The 16859-nt window shown below is 39.7% G+C and overlaps 1 protein-coding gene across 1 annotated transcript; it reads left to right on the top strand.

Moving 5' to 3' along the window:
- Positions 1-911: 911 nt before the first annotated feature.
- Positions 912-16840, top strand: SERINC3 (serine incorporator 3). The gene is made up of 10 exons (XM_060689639.2): positions 912-1218; positions 3720-3881; positions 6026-6183; positions 6723-6802; positions 8370-8507; positions 10189-10358; positions 11274-11364; positions 11614-11788; positions 15470-15691; positions 16043-16840. The coding sequence occupies exons 1-10, from the start codon at positions 1180-1182 to the stop codon at positions 16179-16181; spliced, it is 1374 nt and encodes a 457-aa protein (XP_060545622.2). The 5' UTR covers positions 912-1179; the 3' UTR covers positions 16182-16840.
- Positions 16841-16859: the final 19 nt, after the last annotated feature.

Raw genomic sequence — 16859 nt, 5'->3', positions numbered from 1 at the left:
ACCCAACTGGATCAAGTTTTGAGCTCATCTCACTCAAGACTAATATTTTATTTATTTGTCAAGCATATATAAGATTACAGATAAAAGTATAAACGTAATTTGAATACATGAAAAGGATACGAGTAAAAAGGGACATTAAGACAGGGATGGTAGGCACGCTAGTGCACTTATGCACGCATAATTATGCATAATATATAATTTAATTATAATTATACTATATTATATAATGACTAGGTGGCTCAGTGGCTAAGACACTGAGCTTGTCGATCAGAAAGGTCGGCGGTTCTAGATGACTTCCAAAGGTACCTTCGAACTCTGTTATTGTTAAATTATGTACGCATAATTCTGCACAAATGATGGCAGTGGGCAGCGACATAATTTGGGAATTGTTTGCTAAAATGTTTTGTTTGCTTTTTTTAAAAAAAAGAGGGCACTTCAAGTGACACAAAGCATTGGCAAGGCCTGTGGATTCTTTATAAAAAACTCCAACTGTATTTTTAGTTTCTATCCCGAGATTTTTCCACTTGGATTTGAGCACGTGGATTGCAGTTACGAACCACCCAGGTTACAGCGGGGGGGTTAGAAGCACTTAAAAGACACCCAGCCTTTCTAGAGCAGCAGAGCGCAATGGCAGATTCGCGCCAAATAATGATGCCACGAAATGAATCTCTTCCTTCTTTAGGTTCCTACTTGAAGCAACCGCGCATTTACCAACGGTTGCCCCAGATACAGTACTGTATCCAAGTCTGCGGGACTGAACACGGGAGGAAATGCTTCTGCCCTTATTTCATCTCCTCCCCCCCAGCTTACTCTTCCTCCTCTGAGAATTCTAACTTTCCCATTGGTCAATGCAGACAATAATCTCCCGTCCATCACAACCCTCCACCCAATCAGCGCACTTCTCCTTTATTAGGCTTCCCTCCACCCCTTGGCCAGCTGCTAAGGTGGCCGCCATTTTCCTTCTCTGGCTTCGCGGAACCGCGGGCCGAACCTTTCCATTGGTCTGCTCATTATTCTCCGCCCCCCTCTCCGATGACTGGCTTGGGGAGCAGCGTCCGCGCGGCCAATCAGCGCGTCCCGACAGGGTGTCGCCTGGGCTAGCAGCGCCCGCGATAAGCGCTGATAGTGCTCGGGGTTGGAGCGAGTTGGCAGTAGCTGCGCGGGGGCATCGCTGTCACCATGGGGGCAGTGCTCGGGGTCTGCTCTTTGGCCAGTTGGGTGAGTCCGGAGGTGGAGGGGTGGGGCGGGATCGGCGGGGCCGATCAGCCTTGAGATGGATCCCAGTCCAGGTGGACTGGATCGAGCTAGCGGGGACCTGGATTCCAGCAACCAGGGGGAAATGAAAGTCGAAGATCCGTAGCTTTGTATCCTCCAAAGGAGCAAAGTCTGCTGTGGTTTTTTTAATGGAAAATCTGGCAAATCGGATATCCCGATCATTACTCGGGTATATGTCTAAACCAGGGGTCTCCAACCTTGGCAACGTTAAGCCTGGAGGACTTCAACTCCCAGAATTCCCCAGCCAGCTAGAGGACTTCAATTCCCAGAATTCCCCAGCCAGCAAAGCTGGCTGGGGAATTCTGGGAGTTGAAGTCCTCCAGGCTTAATGTTGCCAAGGTTGTAGATCCCTGGTCTAAAGGAGGAGACATAAACAAGGGGGACGGGGTCTTCTGCTCCTCTTTTGGGATATCCGCCTAGCGACAGGTGAGTCCTCCAAAAGACGTTCAATAGGCTGTGATCCTAAACCTGGGAGTGAATCTCCTGGCCATTCGAATGAATATTCATTCTTCCAAGAACTGTAAAAACACAAGGCGTTCGATCAAACTTTTTAAAATGATTTTATTAAATAATTTTTCAACCCATTGAACCCCAGAGAATGGGCGATAAGGTAAAAAGCCCTATCAAATTGTGAAAACGTACATACTTTGTTATTTTGTGTAAATACAACTGTCAAGATGGGGTAGTAAACATTGGAGGCCCCGTAGCTCATGATTTTGTTCAAAGGTTTGTTATGGCCGTGTTATGATTGTACTTTCATTTCCTTCCCTCCGTTTCCTGTGGCATGTGATTTAATCTCTAAGAATGGTACTTATGTCTCAGCCAGGAAATGGCTGCTGAGTCATAACCTTTGGAGTGTGGTCGATGGCATGTCCACATAGTAACCAAACCCGTCGAGGTTACTAGAGCCATTGCAGTGTTTCTAACCCTTTAATTTAACCTTCTTTTCTTTAAACCCAGTGAATTGTTCTAAACAGGCTTAGGGGGTCATCCTTATTCCCTAAAAAATAGTTTAGAACTTGGATATCTTTGCAGGCTGTAGAGGAGAGAGACAGTACATCTATTCATTTTCACTGGTTTGCAGGCATTTAGAACAATGATATTTACAATGAAGGCTGACAAAAGGGAATAACTTTAAAGAAGGCAGAGATTGCAAAGTGAACAAAGGCTGCTTTCATATTTCTGCTCTTTGGAGAAATTAAAACATTAAAATGCTTGGGAATCGGGATGGTAAAAGCTTCAACTTGAGTGCCTCTGGATTGCTTTCAGTTTGAGCAGAACTAAGACTTATTCAAAGTACAAAGTGCTATGCTAATTGGCTGATATAGATTTTTCCTACAATAAAATATATTAGGTATGTTGTGAATTGCTAAACTTTCAAAAACACCCAATGCTTCACTAATTTATATAGTAGTTCCATCCATTCTATACAACCATTGGAAAATTAAAGTTTTTCTATTATTCAGTGTTGATATTTACATTTAATCTTCACCAGTCATCTTTTCAGTATAACAATATTTTTCTTTGCCTTACCCTCTTAATTTGGTTGGGAGTTTAATAACATGGAGTTGGTTATTGCCCAGAGTTGATACGGGTTAGGTAGAATGCTCAACTATGTTCTAGTTAGTAGTTGTTAGTTGCGAAGTCTGAGCATACAAATTGTAGGTGTGAATTAAGATATGCAATGCACACAGTAACGAAGAACAGCATTTCTACTACGTTTACATTGCAGCAGTTCAGTAGGACTGATTGGAGTCGACCTCCCCTTAGAGAAGTGGCCCCCAACCTTTTGGGTACCACGGATCGGTTCTGTGGAGAGAGGTTTTTCCACAGATCAGAGGGGGCGTGGTTTCACATGCTGCCTGCATCCAGTGGATGGGGCTTCACTTGTTTGCGTGGATCAGTTGCTGGCATGTCACGGACCGATGCTGGTCCACGGATTGAGGGTTGGAGACCCCTGCTGTAGAGAAAACTAATCCTAAATATACTATGTCATGAGAAAGTAAAAATATATCACCAGAAATAAGTTTAATTGAAGGCTTCAGTTAAGATAAATATATAACCACTCATTAATGTGACTACCTGGAGAGAATTTGCATGATTTATTTATTTGGCTTTACTTCTACAACTTTCTTGCAATATGAGTATTTTGCCATTGTTCTCTAGGCTTCCAGATGGGCTGTTCATGCTAATCAGAGCGTTAAACTTGTATTGGACTGTTAATATGCTAGAAATTAGTACTCTCCTAATCATAAGACATTTCTAAGTTGGCCTTTCTAATTTGGCATTCAGTGTTTCAATGCATTTCACATAGTGTGTGCCCTGGTCACATGTGGCCAATAGGGCAGTGGCTACACTAAGCCCATTATAAATAAGTATCTTTGAAAGGATGTATAGTACTGCTAATACTTAAATATTCTCATTTATTCCTCTTTTTTTTATAGATTCCATGTCTTTGCAGTGGGGCGTCATGTTTGTTATGTCGCTGTTGTCCTAACAGCAAGAATTCTACAGTTACTCGGCTCATTTATGCTTTCCTGCTTCTTCTTAGTACTCTTGTTGCATGCATCATGCTGGCACCAGGAATGGAGAAACATCTAAAAGAGGTCCTGAGGTTTTAAAATCTTGCTTATAATACATATCATTGGGGACTGATTTCCTCCACTTAAGATAGAGGCACACTGAAAGTTGAAAGAAAAAAACTAGTGGAATTTCTGTTGAGTTCTTAATAATAATACGATCATTTTATTAGGCGCAATAAGACTCCAGTCCAGACTAATTTGAAAAATCAGCATTTCAGGTTTAAGCTGCAGAACTTGGTAGAAATTTTGCCACCTTTTTTTGTTTCTTAGGCACCCTGATTTCAAAATCTGGAGCAAGCAAGCAAGCATTTCTTTTTAATTTTTTCTTAGTCAGAATTTTATGGAATATATATTTCTGAAATGGCAGAGAGGAATGGGCTCCATATTTCTCAAGGATTACAGTCAGAAAACACATACATACATACATACATACATACATACATACATACATACATACACACACACACACACACACAACTTTATTGTCATTGTACAATATGGGTATATGCAGTATACCCATATTACCCAGTATACCCAGTATACCCATACAACGAAATTCACTTAACACCCAAAGACCAGGTCCAACACACATAACAATCCCCAAACACACTCCCACCCACCACGATTCTCCACCCCAAACCACCCAAACATCCACACAACAGACCAAGTAGTACTGTCCAACAGCTCACAGCTCACTGATTGTGGCCCTTTAGTTCATTGTTGAGTGCTATAATAATAATAATAATAATAATAATAATAATAATAATAATAATAATAATAATAATAATAATAATAATAATAATAATAATAATTATTATTATTATTATTATTATTATTATTAGTAGTAGTAGTAGTAGTAGTAGTAGTAGTAGTAGTAGTAGTATTATGACTATACACAGCAAACAAGATGACCATGCTGGATTTCATATCCCAAATCACTAGTTGAACACTTCCCAAGCGTTTAGGACTGTGTGATGTATTGGCGGATTATGTGATGATGATGGTGATGGTGATGATGATGATGATGATGATAATGATAATTGCATCTTTCAACAAGCATCTCTTGCATGTTGGCCACAGAAAAGAGAACTTTAATCTCTTTATGGTCCTATCCCCCCCTCCCTCCCCCTCCTTCCCTCCCCCCCCTCTATATCTATACATACATACACACATATACATATACACACACACACATATATATCGCATACATATATACAAACTTTGTTAAAGCTTAATTTTCCCTCCTAACTATATCTGATAATAATATACTGGACCTGAATGCTTTTCGAAAAACTGGAACTTAATTCCAGATTATTCTGCTCTCCATGAGCTATGACCAAACTAGGAAATCTATTAAACATTGATCCCTAGACATGAGCAAACTGAGTTGACTTGGTCTGCACCAGCATTAAGTCCTGAATCAGAATCTGCACCCAGTCAAATATATTATCTCCTTGGAATTGTAAATAATGGCAGAGTCTTCACAGACTTGGATTAATATACTGGGAATGCTTATACTATAGGAGCATTGTTAAGCAACAGCTATTTTAGGATAGAATGAGCTAGCAGATCCTGGCATTCTGGGTGCAGGGAGCCTTCAGTTTAAGATCATGATTGAGCTTGAATTATAGTTGTAAGCTGTTATCATTAAGCGAGTCATATTTTGTATTTTTTACCATGGTCATTAAGCAAATGCAGTGGCATGAGTAGATGCCATTAAGCAAATTCATTTTGCCCACTAAGCATTTTTTTGCCAGAAACTGGAGGTAAACTCTGGAAACTGGCCAAATTTTAAATTGCAGTCCTATGACTTGTGGGATGCTGCAAATGGCCATAAAGGAGAACCAGTTGTTAAGTGGTTAAAATGTGATCACGTGACCAATTGGGGGTTCTTACAGTGTTGTATCTTCAACATTGAATTGTAAGTAGCTTTTGGGGCCCTGTTGTAACTTCAAACTGTCACTAAGTGACCACTTGTAAGTCGAGGACTTCCTATAGATGGTCAGCTTGATAACATAACTTAACCTGGAGCGGTACAAAATAACAACTTATAAACCATGGATTTTCAATCATGATTATCATCTGTAAGACTAGGATTTGAGGAAAATGAATATTGTATAATCTACTTGCATATAATTAAAGTTTTTGAATTTATTGTTCTCTTTTAGGTGCCTGGTTTTTGTGATGGCTTTGATTGTGAAGCTTTGGTTGGATATAGAGCTGTCTATCGAATCAGTTTTGCTATGGCCATATTTTTCTGCCTCTTTGCCTTACTTATGATACAAGTGAAATCGAGTAAAGACCCACGGGCTGCCATCCACAATGGGTGAGTTAGATGGAAAAAGGGGACCAATCCCTTATTTATTTTGTCCACAGCCTGAAATGGTAAATTTCCAAAACTGAATGGGTTTAACACAAATGTCAAAGTAGGAAACACTCATTATTCCAAGCAGGAAAGTTGAATAAATACATGCCGATGAAATGAAACAGGATAATGATTAATTTCAGTTTATATAATTCCAGATATAAATTTAACAGGAGAGGGTAACCTAGTAATCTCTACATATTGCAAATAACAATCCCTTATTCTTGGCTATATTGGTAGTGTGATTGTTATATGCTTAGTAAATTGCTTGAAGTCCTGGGGATTATGATGGTATATAAATAAATACCCAACATCCAAACTTTGGCTTATTTTCTCGGGTCATAGATATTAAAAACTGCCTCTTACTATAGTCCTTCAATTAAAAATCACCAATGAGACTTATTCCTATAGCCAGATGCATCCTGTTAGACATATTTACTTTTGTTAACTTAATATAGGCAGAGAAATAATTCTCAATTGTCTTCTTTATGTTTCAATAGATTTTGGTTCTTCAAAGTAGCTGCAATCGTTGGAATCATGGTTGGGGCATTTTATATTCCAGAAGGGTCTTTCACAAGAGGCAAGTGTGCATGGATCAGGAAATGTCATCATTTATTGAACTATAATAGTCGGAATTATTTTTTTAAAAATGTCAAATAATATCCAGTGAATGAAATGCTTATATAGACAAAGCCGGTTGATAGTCCAAGGAAGAATTACTAGAGCGGGATTTAGATGAATGTGTGCTACACAGTGGTTGCTACTCAATGCTCCATCAAGCTATTACAATCATAATGGCTTCAGGGAAGAGAGACATCTAATAGAAAACCAGTCCTTTGCTTTCATGTATACAGGCACACCCTCTGTACATACATTTTCATGTTAATCTACTCAAGAAAGCAAAAGTAAATGTTGCACATGGGACACAAGCTCCAAACTCTATTAGGCTATAAAACTTGGCTGCCAGAGTGATCATGAGGGAAAGGGAGTGACATGAGCAAGGTATAATTTTTTTCCCTCTTTGTAAGATGATCAGACTTTAGAATTACTACTCCAATAGTATGTTACAACTCTAAGAGATACAATAGAAGTGCAAATATTTGCAAATATGTCCTCTGTGGTATGTATAACCTTTCCCAATTTGCCATCCTGGGTTTTCTTCAAATATATTGGGTCTTTATCCCATCTTTATTTTTTATTTACTCAAGGTATACATGCTTACTGTTCCCATGTCCTATTTTCCTCAACAATAACCTGGTGGAGAGGGATGACAAAGAGTGACTAGCCCCAAGTCACCAAGCCAGTCTTAAGAGAGGACTAGAATTCATGCTTCCTGGTTTTCAGGCCAGCAACTTAGCCACTGCATACAGTGGCTCTCCCATTTATCTTCAAATCCACATTAGAGTTCAACTGCGATCGTTCTCAAATAGGATGCTTATCCTTAAATGTAGTTCAAAGCACTCCTTGTGCTGCATGCACCTGAATTTCTTTTAAAATCTACACACCTTCCGCCGCGCCTTAAAGACCCTTTTATTTCACCAGACGGGCCTGGCCTAATTTTCTCCCTCTTTTATAAAAGATTTTTAATTTTTAATATTTTTTAGTATTTTATATATTCAAATTTTAAAATTGGTTTTAAATTGATTGGGGTTTTAATTTGTTTGGGGGAAAACTATTTAATTTGATTTTAATTCCACTTTTAAATTTTGTATGTATGTATTTTATTGTTTGGCTGTGCACCGCCCTGAGTCCTTCGGGAGTAGGGCGGTATAGAAATCAAATAAAATAAAATAAATAAATAAATAAAAGATTGCTCATGAATTGTTTTAGACAAATTCTTACCTGATCATAAATTCCCTGGCATAGCACCAACCAGAAAGGCATTTTGTGTCATCTTCATAGCACCTGAAATAGCTTTATGAGTTTTAAAAGGCATACAAATGAAAGTATGTACAGTATATAAATGGAGAAAATTATTGATCAGCTTTCTATCTGTCTTCCCTATTTGGGTTATAGCCCCATCATTCACATCCCTGTTCAATACATCACATGGAAGATGATTATTCTCTCTGGCTCCATTGAGATACATTTAACCAGATGCTATCATGATAGTAACTTAATTTCTTTCTTTCTTTCTTTCTTTCTAGTATTATTTGTTTTTGGAGCTATAGGTGCCTTCCTCTTCATTCTCATCCAGCTGTTGCTGCTTGTGGATTTTGCTCATTCCTGGAATGAATCCTGGGTTGAACGGATGGAAGACGGAAATTCCAGGTGCTGGTATGCTGGTAAGAGTCATTTGGCTGATGAATAACAAAATGAAAGAGCAGCTTTAATTCATGCTGCTTTGGGCTTCTCTTTGCTTGGGCAGTTTATTGACTGTAGTTAGAGCCACCTATTACAGTGTTTTTCAAACTTGGCAACTTTAAGAAACGTTAGATTTCAACATTCAGAATTCTCGACATACTGAGTTGAAAGGAGTTGAAAGTCACGTTAAGGATATTGTTGTGTTACCAACCAGCAGAGTAAGTGCACAGAGAAACGGTACTGAGAGTAATGAATACAATACATACAAACTGGTTTAACAAAGCTTTTACTTTGTAGTGAAAAACAATTGCATAGTCTTTTAGTCAATCCAAGTCTTTAGCCATTCAAATCAGTCCGAAGTTACAGATATCTTCTTACCAGACAAACAGCAGTTGGTAATAAACAGCAATTCAATGCTGGTAACAAATCACGATGGTAGAATATCCATCCACGTCTTCACACACGACAGTAACAGTTCCAATCAACAGTTCCAGTCAAGCAATGATGAGAGCAGGTCCAACAATGACTATAGCTTGGCTTCCTCCTTATATACAGTTTACATTAGAAATTATCCACTTAAGATAAGTGAAGTCAGCAATGCAATGACTCAACAGTACAATTATGATAATTGCAGTCAGCATTCAGTCAGCAGTCATTAGTCATTACAATGACTCAGCAGTACAATTACTCAGCATTACATTTAAAGTTACAGAACACATATATTGCCTGGACAACTTGTTAGACTTACACCATATCCTAACATCACACATCTTAAAAAGAGGCCAAGTTTGAAAAACGTGACAACCTCCATAGGACAAAAAAATGGGGTTGCATTAAAAAAAATGTCAGCATTATTCATCTGAAGACATAGTTAATAGCAAACAAAGTCTGTATACTAAGAATGTTCTTAAGAACCAAGTATAGTTTTTTTGTTTCCATTTGCATCCAGCTTTTGGGATATTCTGCTCATCCTTGGGCATGTCAGTTTTATTTTCTGATTTTGCTTCCTGATTGTATGGGATAATGCTAAAGAGGGATAATGCTATGATTGTCAAATGCAGTGAGGGTTAAAGGTAAAGGTTCCCCCACACATATGTGCTAGTCGTTTCCGGCTCTAGGGGTGGTGCTCATCTCCGTTTCAAAGCCGAAGAGCCAGCGCTGTCCGAAGACGTCTCCGTGGTCATGTGGCCGGCATGACTAAACGCCGAAGGCGCACGGAACGCTGTTACCTTCCTAAGGTGGTCCCTATTTTTCTACTTGTATTTTTTATGTGCTTTCAAACTGCTAGGTTGGCAGAAGCTGGAACAAGTAACGGGAGCTCACCCTGTTATGCAGTGCTAGGGATTCAAACCGCCAAACTGCCGACCTTTCGATCGGCAAGCTCAGTGTCTTAGCCACTGAGCCACCATGTCCCTTTGTGAGGGTTAAGTGTGCCTTAATATTGAAAAAGTACAAAATCTGCCACTATAAGCAAACTTTTGCTTTAGATGGTAGAATTACGCACACTTGATAGGATAAAATGATGCTCTCTGTGGAGGAGAAAGCCAGGATCTTCCTATGTGAGACTAATTATTTCCACAAATGAATTTCATCTTTAAACAATATTATTGGTCCAATTTAGCACTTGATTACTTCTAAGAGGGATCTGCTTGTTTTCTTCAGCTCTCTTGTCCTGCACCATCTTGAACTACATTCTATCGTTCATTGCGATCGTACTCTTCTATGTCTTCTACACAAAACCAGATGGCTGTATTGAGAACAAGTGCTTCATCAGCTTTAATATGATCGCATGCATTGCTGTATCGATCTTATCAATCCTTCCCAAAGTCCAGGTACGATAATGAAGCAGTGCTTTCAAATGAATAAACTTAGTCAATTTATTTTGCTTTAGGTTTTATATTGGTGGATTGTATATCTTGCAAATGCTTCTAAGAACAAATCAGTGAATACAGAACATAAATTATTGTGGTCAAGTTTGAGTAGCCTTTTGATGTAAGGACTAGCTTTAACTTTGGGGATAGGGGAGAGATTGGAGTGATGTGCTGATATAAGCCAGACACACAATTTTGAGTTTTGAGAAAAATGTCAAGTTAGTTCTTTTTTTTTAAGAGCTAAATGTATTTGTGGACATGTACAACAGTTTGGATGTGTTTCCTTCTTCAGAATGGTGAAAATCACATTGTGAGTTATTGATGCTTTGGTTCCGTGGCTGATGAGAGAGTTCTAGAGGCTGCAAAAAACAAGATGTGGAGAGTTGTGCCCCAGATAATTTTTATCCCTTTGACAGTGCTTAATGCTGAATAAAAGTAGTTCTTGACTGGCCACTTAGACCACGAAAAGCTTCTTATGACCCAAGTTATAATGGCTGTATACATCCTGCAGTCATGTGATCTCATTTTGGCTACTTGGCAGCTGGCTCATTTATGGCTATGTGCAGTGTCTTGCCATCACAATTTCCAATATTTTTCACTGGTTTCTGGTATTTACTTCCAATTATTGACAAAAAATGTTCATAGGGTAAAATGGACCATCTTAACAACCTTCACAAAAAATGCTTTAAAATCAGATCCGTTCACATGTTGCCTGACTTACAAACATAATTCCAGGCTCAATTATGGCCATAAATCGAGGATTACCAGTACCCTGATACTGTAGCAGAAATGAAGCATTTTTAGCTATATCTTTTAACCTTCATGATTCTGATCATAAAATAATTTACATTATTAAAAATTACTTGTCTCAAATAGGAACAGCAACCTCATTCTGGTCTTCTCCAGTCTTCTGTGATTACTCTCTACACCATGTACCTCACTTGGTCAGCCATGTCTAATGAGCCTGGTAAGCTTCTATCAATGCAATAGTATGACAGAAACAAAACCATTATGCTATACATTTCAGTTGTTTTCTTTAGAAACACATGAATTCCTTAAGAAACATCTTGCAAACACTTTGTTGTAGAGAGACTTCATTGTAACAAATGCCAAATCCTTATTTAGGTTACTTGACAACAGACAACAATAATTCTCAGAATAGTGTTTGTGTGTGATATGTTTATATATGTTTTCTCTTAAAAATGTTTCTTTTTAGACCGCCATTGTAACCCAAGCCTTCTGAACATCATCAGCCAAATATCTGCACCTACTTCCATCCCATTGAATGCAACTGTTATTCCTACTCCTATACCAGAAAAATCACCTCAGTGGTGGGATACACAGAACATTGTTGGGCTTATTATCTTTGTGCTTTGTCTCCTGTATTCCAGGTAAGATATAAGTTTTATGTTTTCTGAATTAGAAGCTATTCTAATGTGATCTATTATTTATTATATTAAATTTGGATGTATGAAATTGAAGCTTTCTCTCTCTTTAAATCAAGGGAAATTAGTTTTGATTGAAGTGGTGTCAATAACCTAATTAAAAGCACTTTACAGTGTCTTCCAATTGTAGTAAGATCCATACTGATTAAATTCTTTTGAGTTAATTAACTAAATACTAGTTTTTAAAACTCAATTTGTTTTAGCTGAAATTTGACCATTGTTGATCTTTATGTGAAAAAGATCCTTGTTTTTTGTAAGCTTAAACCAATGGTCCAGTTTTATTCTACCTCAGACTCTTGTACCCGTGGCATCGGGTACAAGAGTCTGATGTAGAATAAAACTGGACCAGCAACAGTCATGCTGAATCAGTCTTGACAGCTATACGGATTAAAAAAAAAAAACCCACTGCAAGATACAACTAGAGGATACCCAAGTTGGCCAAAGTGCTCTAATGAGTGCCGAAGAGCTTGCATATCATTTCCAATTATCTACCTTCTGAAATAGCTTAGATAGTTGGTCCTAATTATTATTAACAGCATTTTTTTATTTATGCCTGTTCAGAGTTAGATACAAAGCAAGTTAACAATAGCAATCACAGCAATCCAACAAAAGGAAAAAAAATACCCTTAGTACTGGAAAATCCTCTAATCGACCAATAATCAGATCTTAATGATCTATGGCAGTGATGGCTAACCTTTTTGCCGTCGCGTGCCAAAAGCAGGGGGAGTGGGGGGGGGTCACGGGTGCGCATGCGCACGTGATCCCCCCCATACTTCCCCCTGCTTTTGGCACGTGATGGCCCGGTGGGCCCGTTTTTTCCCCTCCCCAGGCTCCAGAGGCTTTCTAGGAGCCTGGGGAGGGCAAAAACAGCCTTCCCCATCCCCCCCCCCGGAGGCCTTCCGAAGGCCAGAAACAGCCAGTTTCCCAACTTCCGGTGGGACTGGAAGGCCTGAAAATCAATTGGCTAGTGTGCGCATACGCGCTGGAGCTGAGCTAGGGCAACACTTGTGTGCCCACCAATATGGCTCCGTGTGCCACCTGTGGCACCCGTGCCATAGGTTCGCCATCACGGATCTATGGAATACCCAAAATCCTTGTGAACTATCAAATTTTGGGGAAAGGAAATATTATTTCAAAGAAGGAGCAATAACTGAGGAAGCTTTCTCCCAAGGTTCTTATGGAAGAGATCCTGAGGAGAACCCAACTTCTTACAGTTTATTGGATTAGTAAAAAATCTCTGACAAAAGACAGACCTTGTCCTGAGTCATGAAGAGCATTAGGTGGGATAATCAGCTTGAAGTGTGTGTAGAAATGAGTTGGTATATGGTGCAACGCTTGAAGTAATGGTACTACATAGGTAAACTGACTAGTCCAGGGGTCTCCAACCTTGGCAACTTTAAGCGTGGTGGACTTCAACTTCCAGAATTCCCCAACTAGCAAGCTGGCTGGGGAATTATGGAAGTTGAAGTCCACACCAGGCTTAAAGTTGCCAAGGTTGGAGACCTCTGGACTAGTACCTAAACCATCCAGCTGCTGCATTCTGAACCATTTGCAACATAGGCCGAATGAGAAATAAGCAGGGCAAGAGTGATTATGAACAGTCTTCTGATTCAGGAGTGGCCATGGTTTGTGCAGTTTGCTTCTGTGCAAAAGCCTACTTAGCCCCAGATTACCTGCCGTTCAAGTGTGAACTCTGAATCAGGATTATTGACCATTTCTGAACAAGGTAAAGGTAAAGGATCCCCTCGCACATATGTGCTAGCCGTTCCCGACTATAGGGGCAGTGCTCATCTTCGTTTCAAAGCTGAAGAGCCAGCGCTGTCCGAAGACGTCTCCGTGGTCATATGGCTGGCATGACTAAACGTCACAGGTGCACAGAACGCTGTTTACCTTCCCACCAAAGTTGGTTTCTATTTTTCTACTTGCATTTTTTATGTGCTTTCGAAGTGCTAGGTTGGCAGAAGCTGGGACAAGTAACGGGAGCTCACCCCGTTACACGGCACTAGGGAATCGAACCACTGAACTGCCAACCTTTCGATTAACAAGCTCAGCGTCTTAGTCAGATTTGGCATCTTACTAGAATTGGAAGATTCCAGAGTTAAGGAACTCTGTCTTCTTGGATTAAGCTTCAGTCTTTGTCCCTATCCAGTAGAGCCTGCGGGTACTGGGACAATCTGAACCACATTTCCTGCTGCACCTGAAATGCATATTATACATCTGATTATATTATATATGATGTATTATCTATGTCCCAGATGAATTCTCCCAGGAATTTAATGTAGATATGAAATAAAAGGAGAGAATCCAGTCCTGTCACAACAGAGGACCCAAGACTTGACTTTTCGCTCCTCACACTGAATCACTGTTCCCAGTAAAGGAGAGCCGTGTTTATAATAGTGCCTGCCACTTTCAGCCCTAAAAATGTCATAACCGATGCCATGATTGTTGATTTTAGGGAGCTAAGAGATCAAACAGGAGCATGAGTTTCAATGGTGGTATTCAGCCAGTTCTATCTGGTTCAGGTGAACCGATAGCGTTGGCGGTGGGAGGCTCCGCCCGCCTACCTGTACGCAATCACGTCCCATTTTTGATGCTTGCGCATGTGCAGAAGGCCCTATGCAAGCGCAGAGGTGGCGCGTGCGCTCACATTTGCGTACCGGTAGTGAAGGTAAGTGAATACCACCCTTGATGAGGTTGCATTTCTGCATCTCAAATCTTGCCACAGGCCACCCACAACAATGTGAGTGTGGTCTTAATTTTGTACCCAGACCAACCTAAAACCAGGCTGAAAAAGTCCAGATAATCTGCAGAACTTTGATTCAGACCCACTATTTTCTCAACAACTTTCCTCATGTAGGTTAAGAGACCGGTTGAGCGATTGCTGGGTTGGAATGATGGTTTCTTGAAAAGGGCCATATACCGTAATTTTCGGAGTATAAGACACACTTCCCCCCCCCCCCCCCCGAAAAGAGGGTGGAAATGTTGGTGCTTCTTATACACCGGATACAGCCATTTTTGGCCTCCCAAAACCCTGCCCGCACGTCCCGTTTTTGCAGAGTGCTCCTGGGGCCTGGGGAGGGCAAAAATGTGATGCGTGGGGGGGGGGGGGGTTGGGAGGCCAAGAACATTTTCCACAAAAATGGGGGCATTTTTGCCTTCCCTAGCCCCCAGGAGCACTCTGCAGGCCTCCCAAACACTCTGCGTGCCCTGTTTTTGCGAAAAATGGACCAGTTTTTGGCTTCCCAAACCCATGTGTTGCATTTTTGCCCTCCCCAGCCCCCAGGAGCACTCTGCACGTCCCGTTTTTGCGAAAAACGGGCCCGTTTTTTGCAAAAACGGGATGTGCAGAGTGGGAGGCCTGCAGAGTGCTCCTGTGGGCCGGGGAGGGCAAAAACTTTTTTTTTTCTTGTTTACCTCTTCGAAATCTTGATGCATCTTATACTCCGGTGCGTCTTAATAGTCCGAAAAATACGGTAATTGTTTCATTTAAGTACATACTGTGTTTTCAGAACCAACAGTAGCTGAATGAGTTTTCATAGAATTTTAACTAATTACAGCTGTCCAGCATAATTCAAAGTGTCCTTTTTTATCAGCTAGATTTCTGAAGTCTTCTACCTTGTTTTGCAGCATCCGGTCTTCTAACAACAGCCAAGTGAACAAGTTGACGCTGTCTGTCAGTGACAGTGTCATCCTGGATGATGCACCAAATACAGCTGATGGAGAAGATGGAGAAGTCCGCCGGGTTTCGGACAATGAAAAGGATAGTGTCCAGTATAGCTATTTCTTCTTCCACTTCATGTTAACTCTTGCTTCCCTCTACATAATGATGACTCTTACTAATTGGTACAGGTGAGTATATTCTTGACAGCAATTTTAATCAAAAAAGTTATTGCTGTAGATTACTAACTCAATATGGAATTGTTTACATATTAAAAACTATTTTTTTTAGAATTTAGAATTAGAAATTTAATGTTAATTTTAATTTTTGCACAAAACTAAAGTTAGGATTCATCTTGTGACACTGAATAGGATTTTCTTCTGTATATGCTGAGAAAGGTGTATCGTAAATATTATTTCTGAATAATACTTCTGTAGTTAATCGCAAATATCTACCAAGCATACCAAAAGGCTGTATAATTGAGTTGAATTAGCTGAAGATTTTCTACCAGTTGATATATACCATTTTTATTAATTTTACAGTCCTGATGCTGAAACTAAAACACTGAAAAGCAAATGGCCAGCTGTCTGGGTGAAGATCTCCTCAAGCTGGGTTTGTCTTCTTCTTTATGTCTGGACTTTAGTGGCACCCCTGATCCTTACCAGTCGAGACTTCAATTAAATGGTAACTTCTGTGAAAGCATGGAGATATGATGTTCTGCTCTGCTGAAAGCCAAAAGTTATGTATTGCTTCGTGGACCTAAGACTCCAGGCATCATTCCTACAACAGGCAGACAAATAGAAGTCTAACTTGTGTAAAGCTTAATGCAGAATCTTAAGTGCTGTACATATTGATGTGTTAAATTCAAAGCTAGCATTCCTGTTATCTACTACAGCTGTGCTGTTGAAGGATTTCGTAAAAAGCTTGTGTAAACACTCTCCCTACTGGAAATGTGAACGGAAAGTAATATATTCTAAAGTTGTTCTGATATTTCATTGTATGGAAATGAGTACCCATTGCTGCATTGCTTTACATTCCATTTCAGGAAAAAAATGTATCTGATGGAGCGTTGAATAATGGATAAAGTGTTTTTCTTAACAGAACAGCATGCTAATGTAATATACCAAGCCTATAACTGGCAACTTTTGGGATCATTGTAGAAAACAAATTTTGTAAGAATCTAGCATACTGCTAAACTTTTACTTCAAACACATTCAAGTCTTGCTTTTTGAAACAAGCAAACTAACAAGCAATGCTTGTTAAAACTAGTATATCATTCCACTGAGTTTGACATTATTTGCACTATAAATATGTTTGATTAAACTAAAATTTTAGTGTCATTTTTGTTGCCTGGTTGTT

Source organism: Pantherophis guttatus, chromosome 3 (genome assembly GCF_059756535.1).
Source record: "Pantherophis guttatus breed Tessera chromosome 3, ASM5975653v1, whole genome shotgun sequence".
Lineage (NCBI taxonomy): Eukaryota > Metazoa > Chordata > Lepidosauria > Squamata > Colubridae > Pantherophis > Pantherophis guttatus.
Note: the sequence above shows the minus strand (reverse complement) of the source record. Positions and strands in the feature narration are given on the sequence as shown.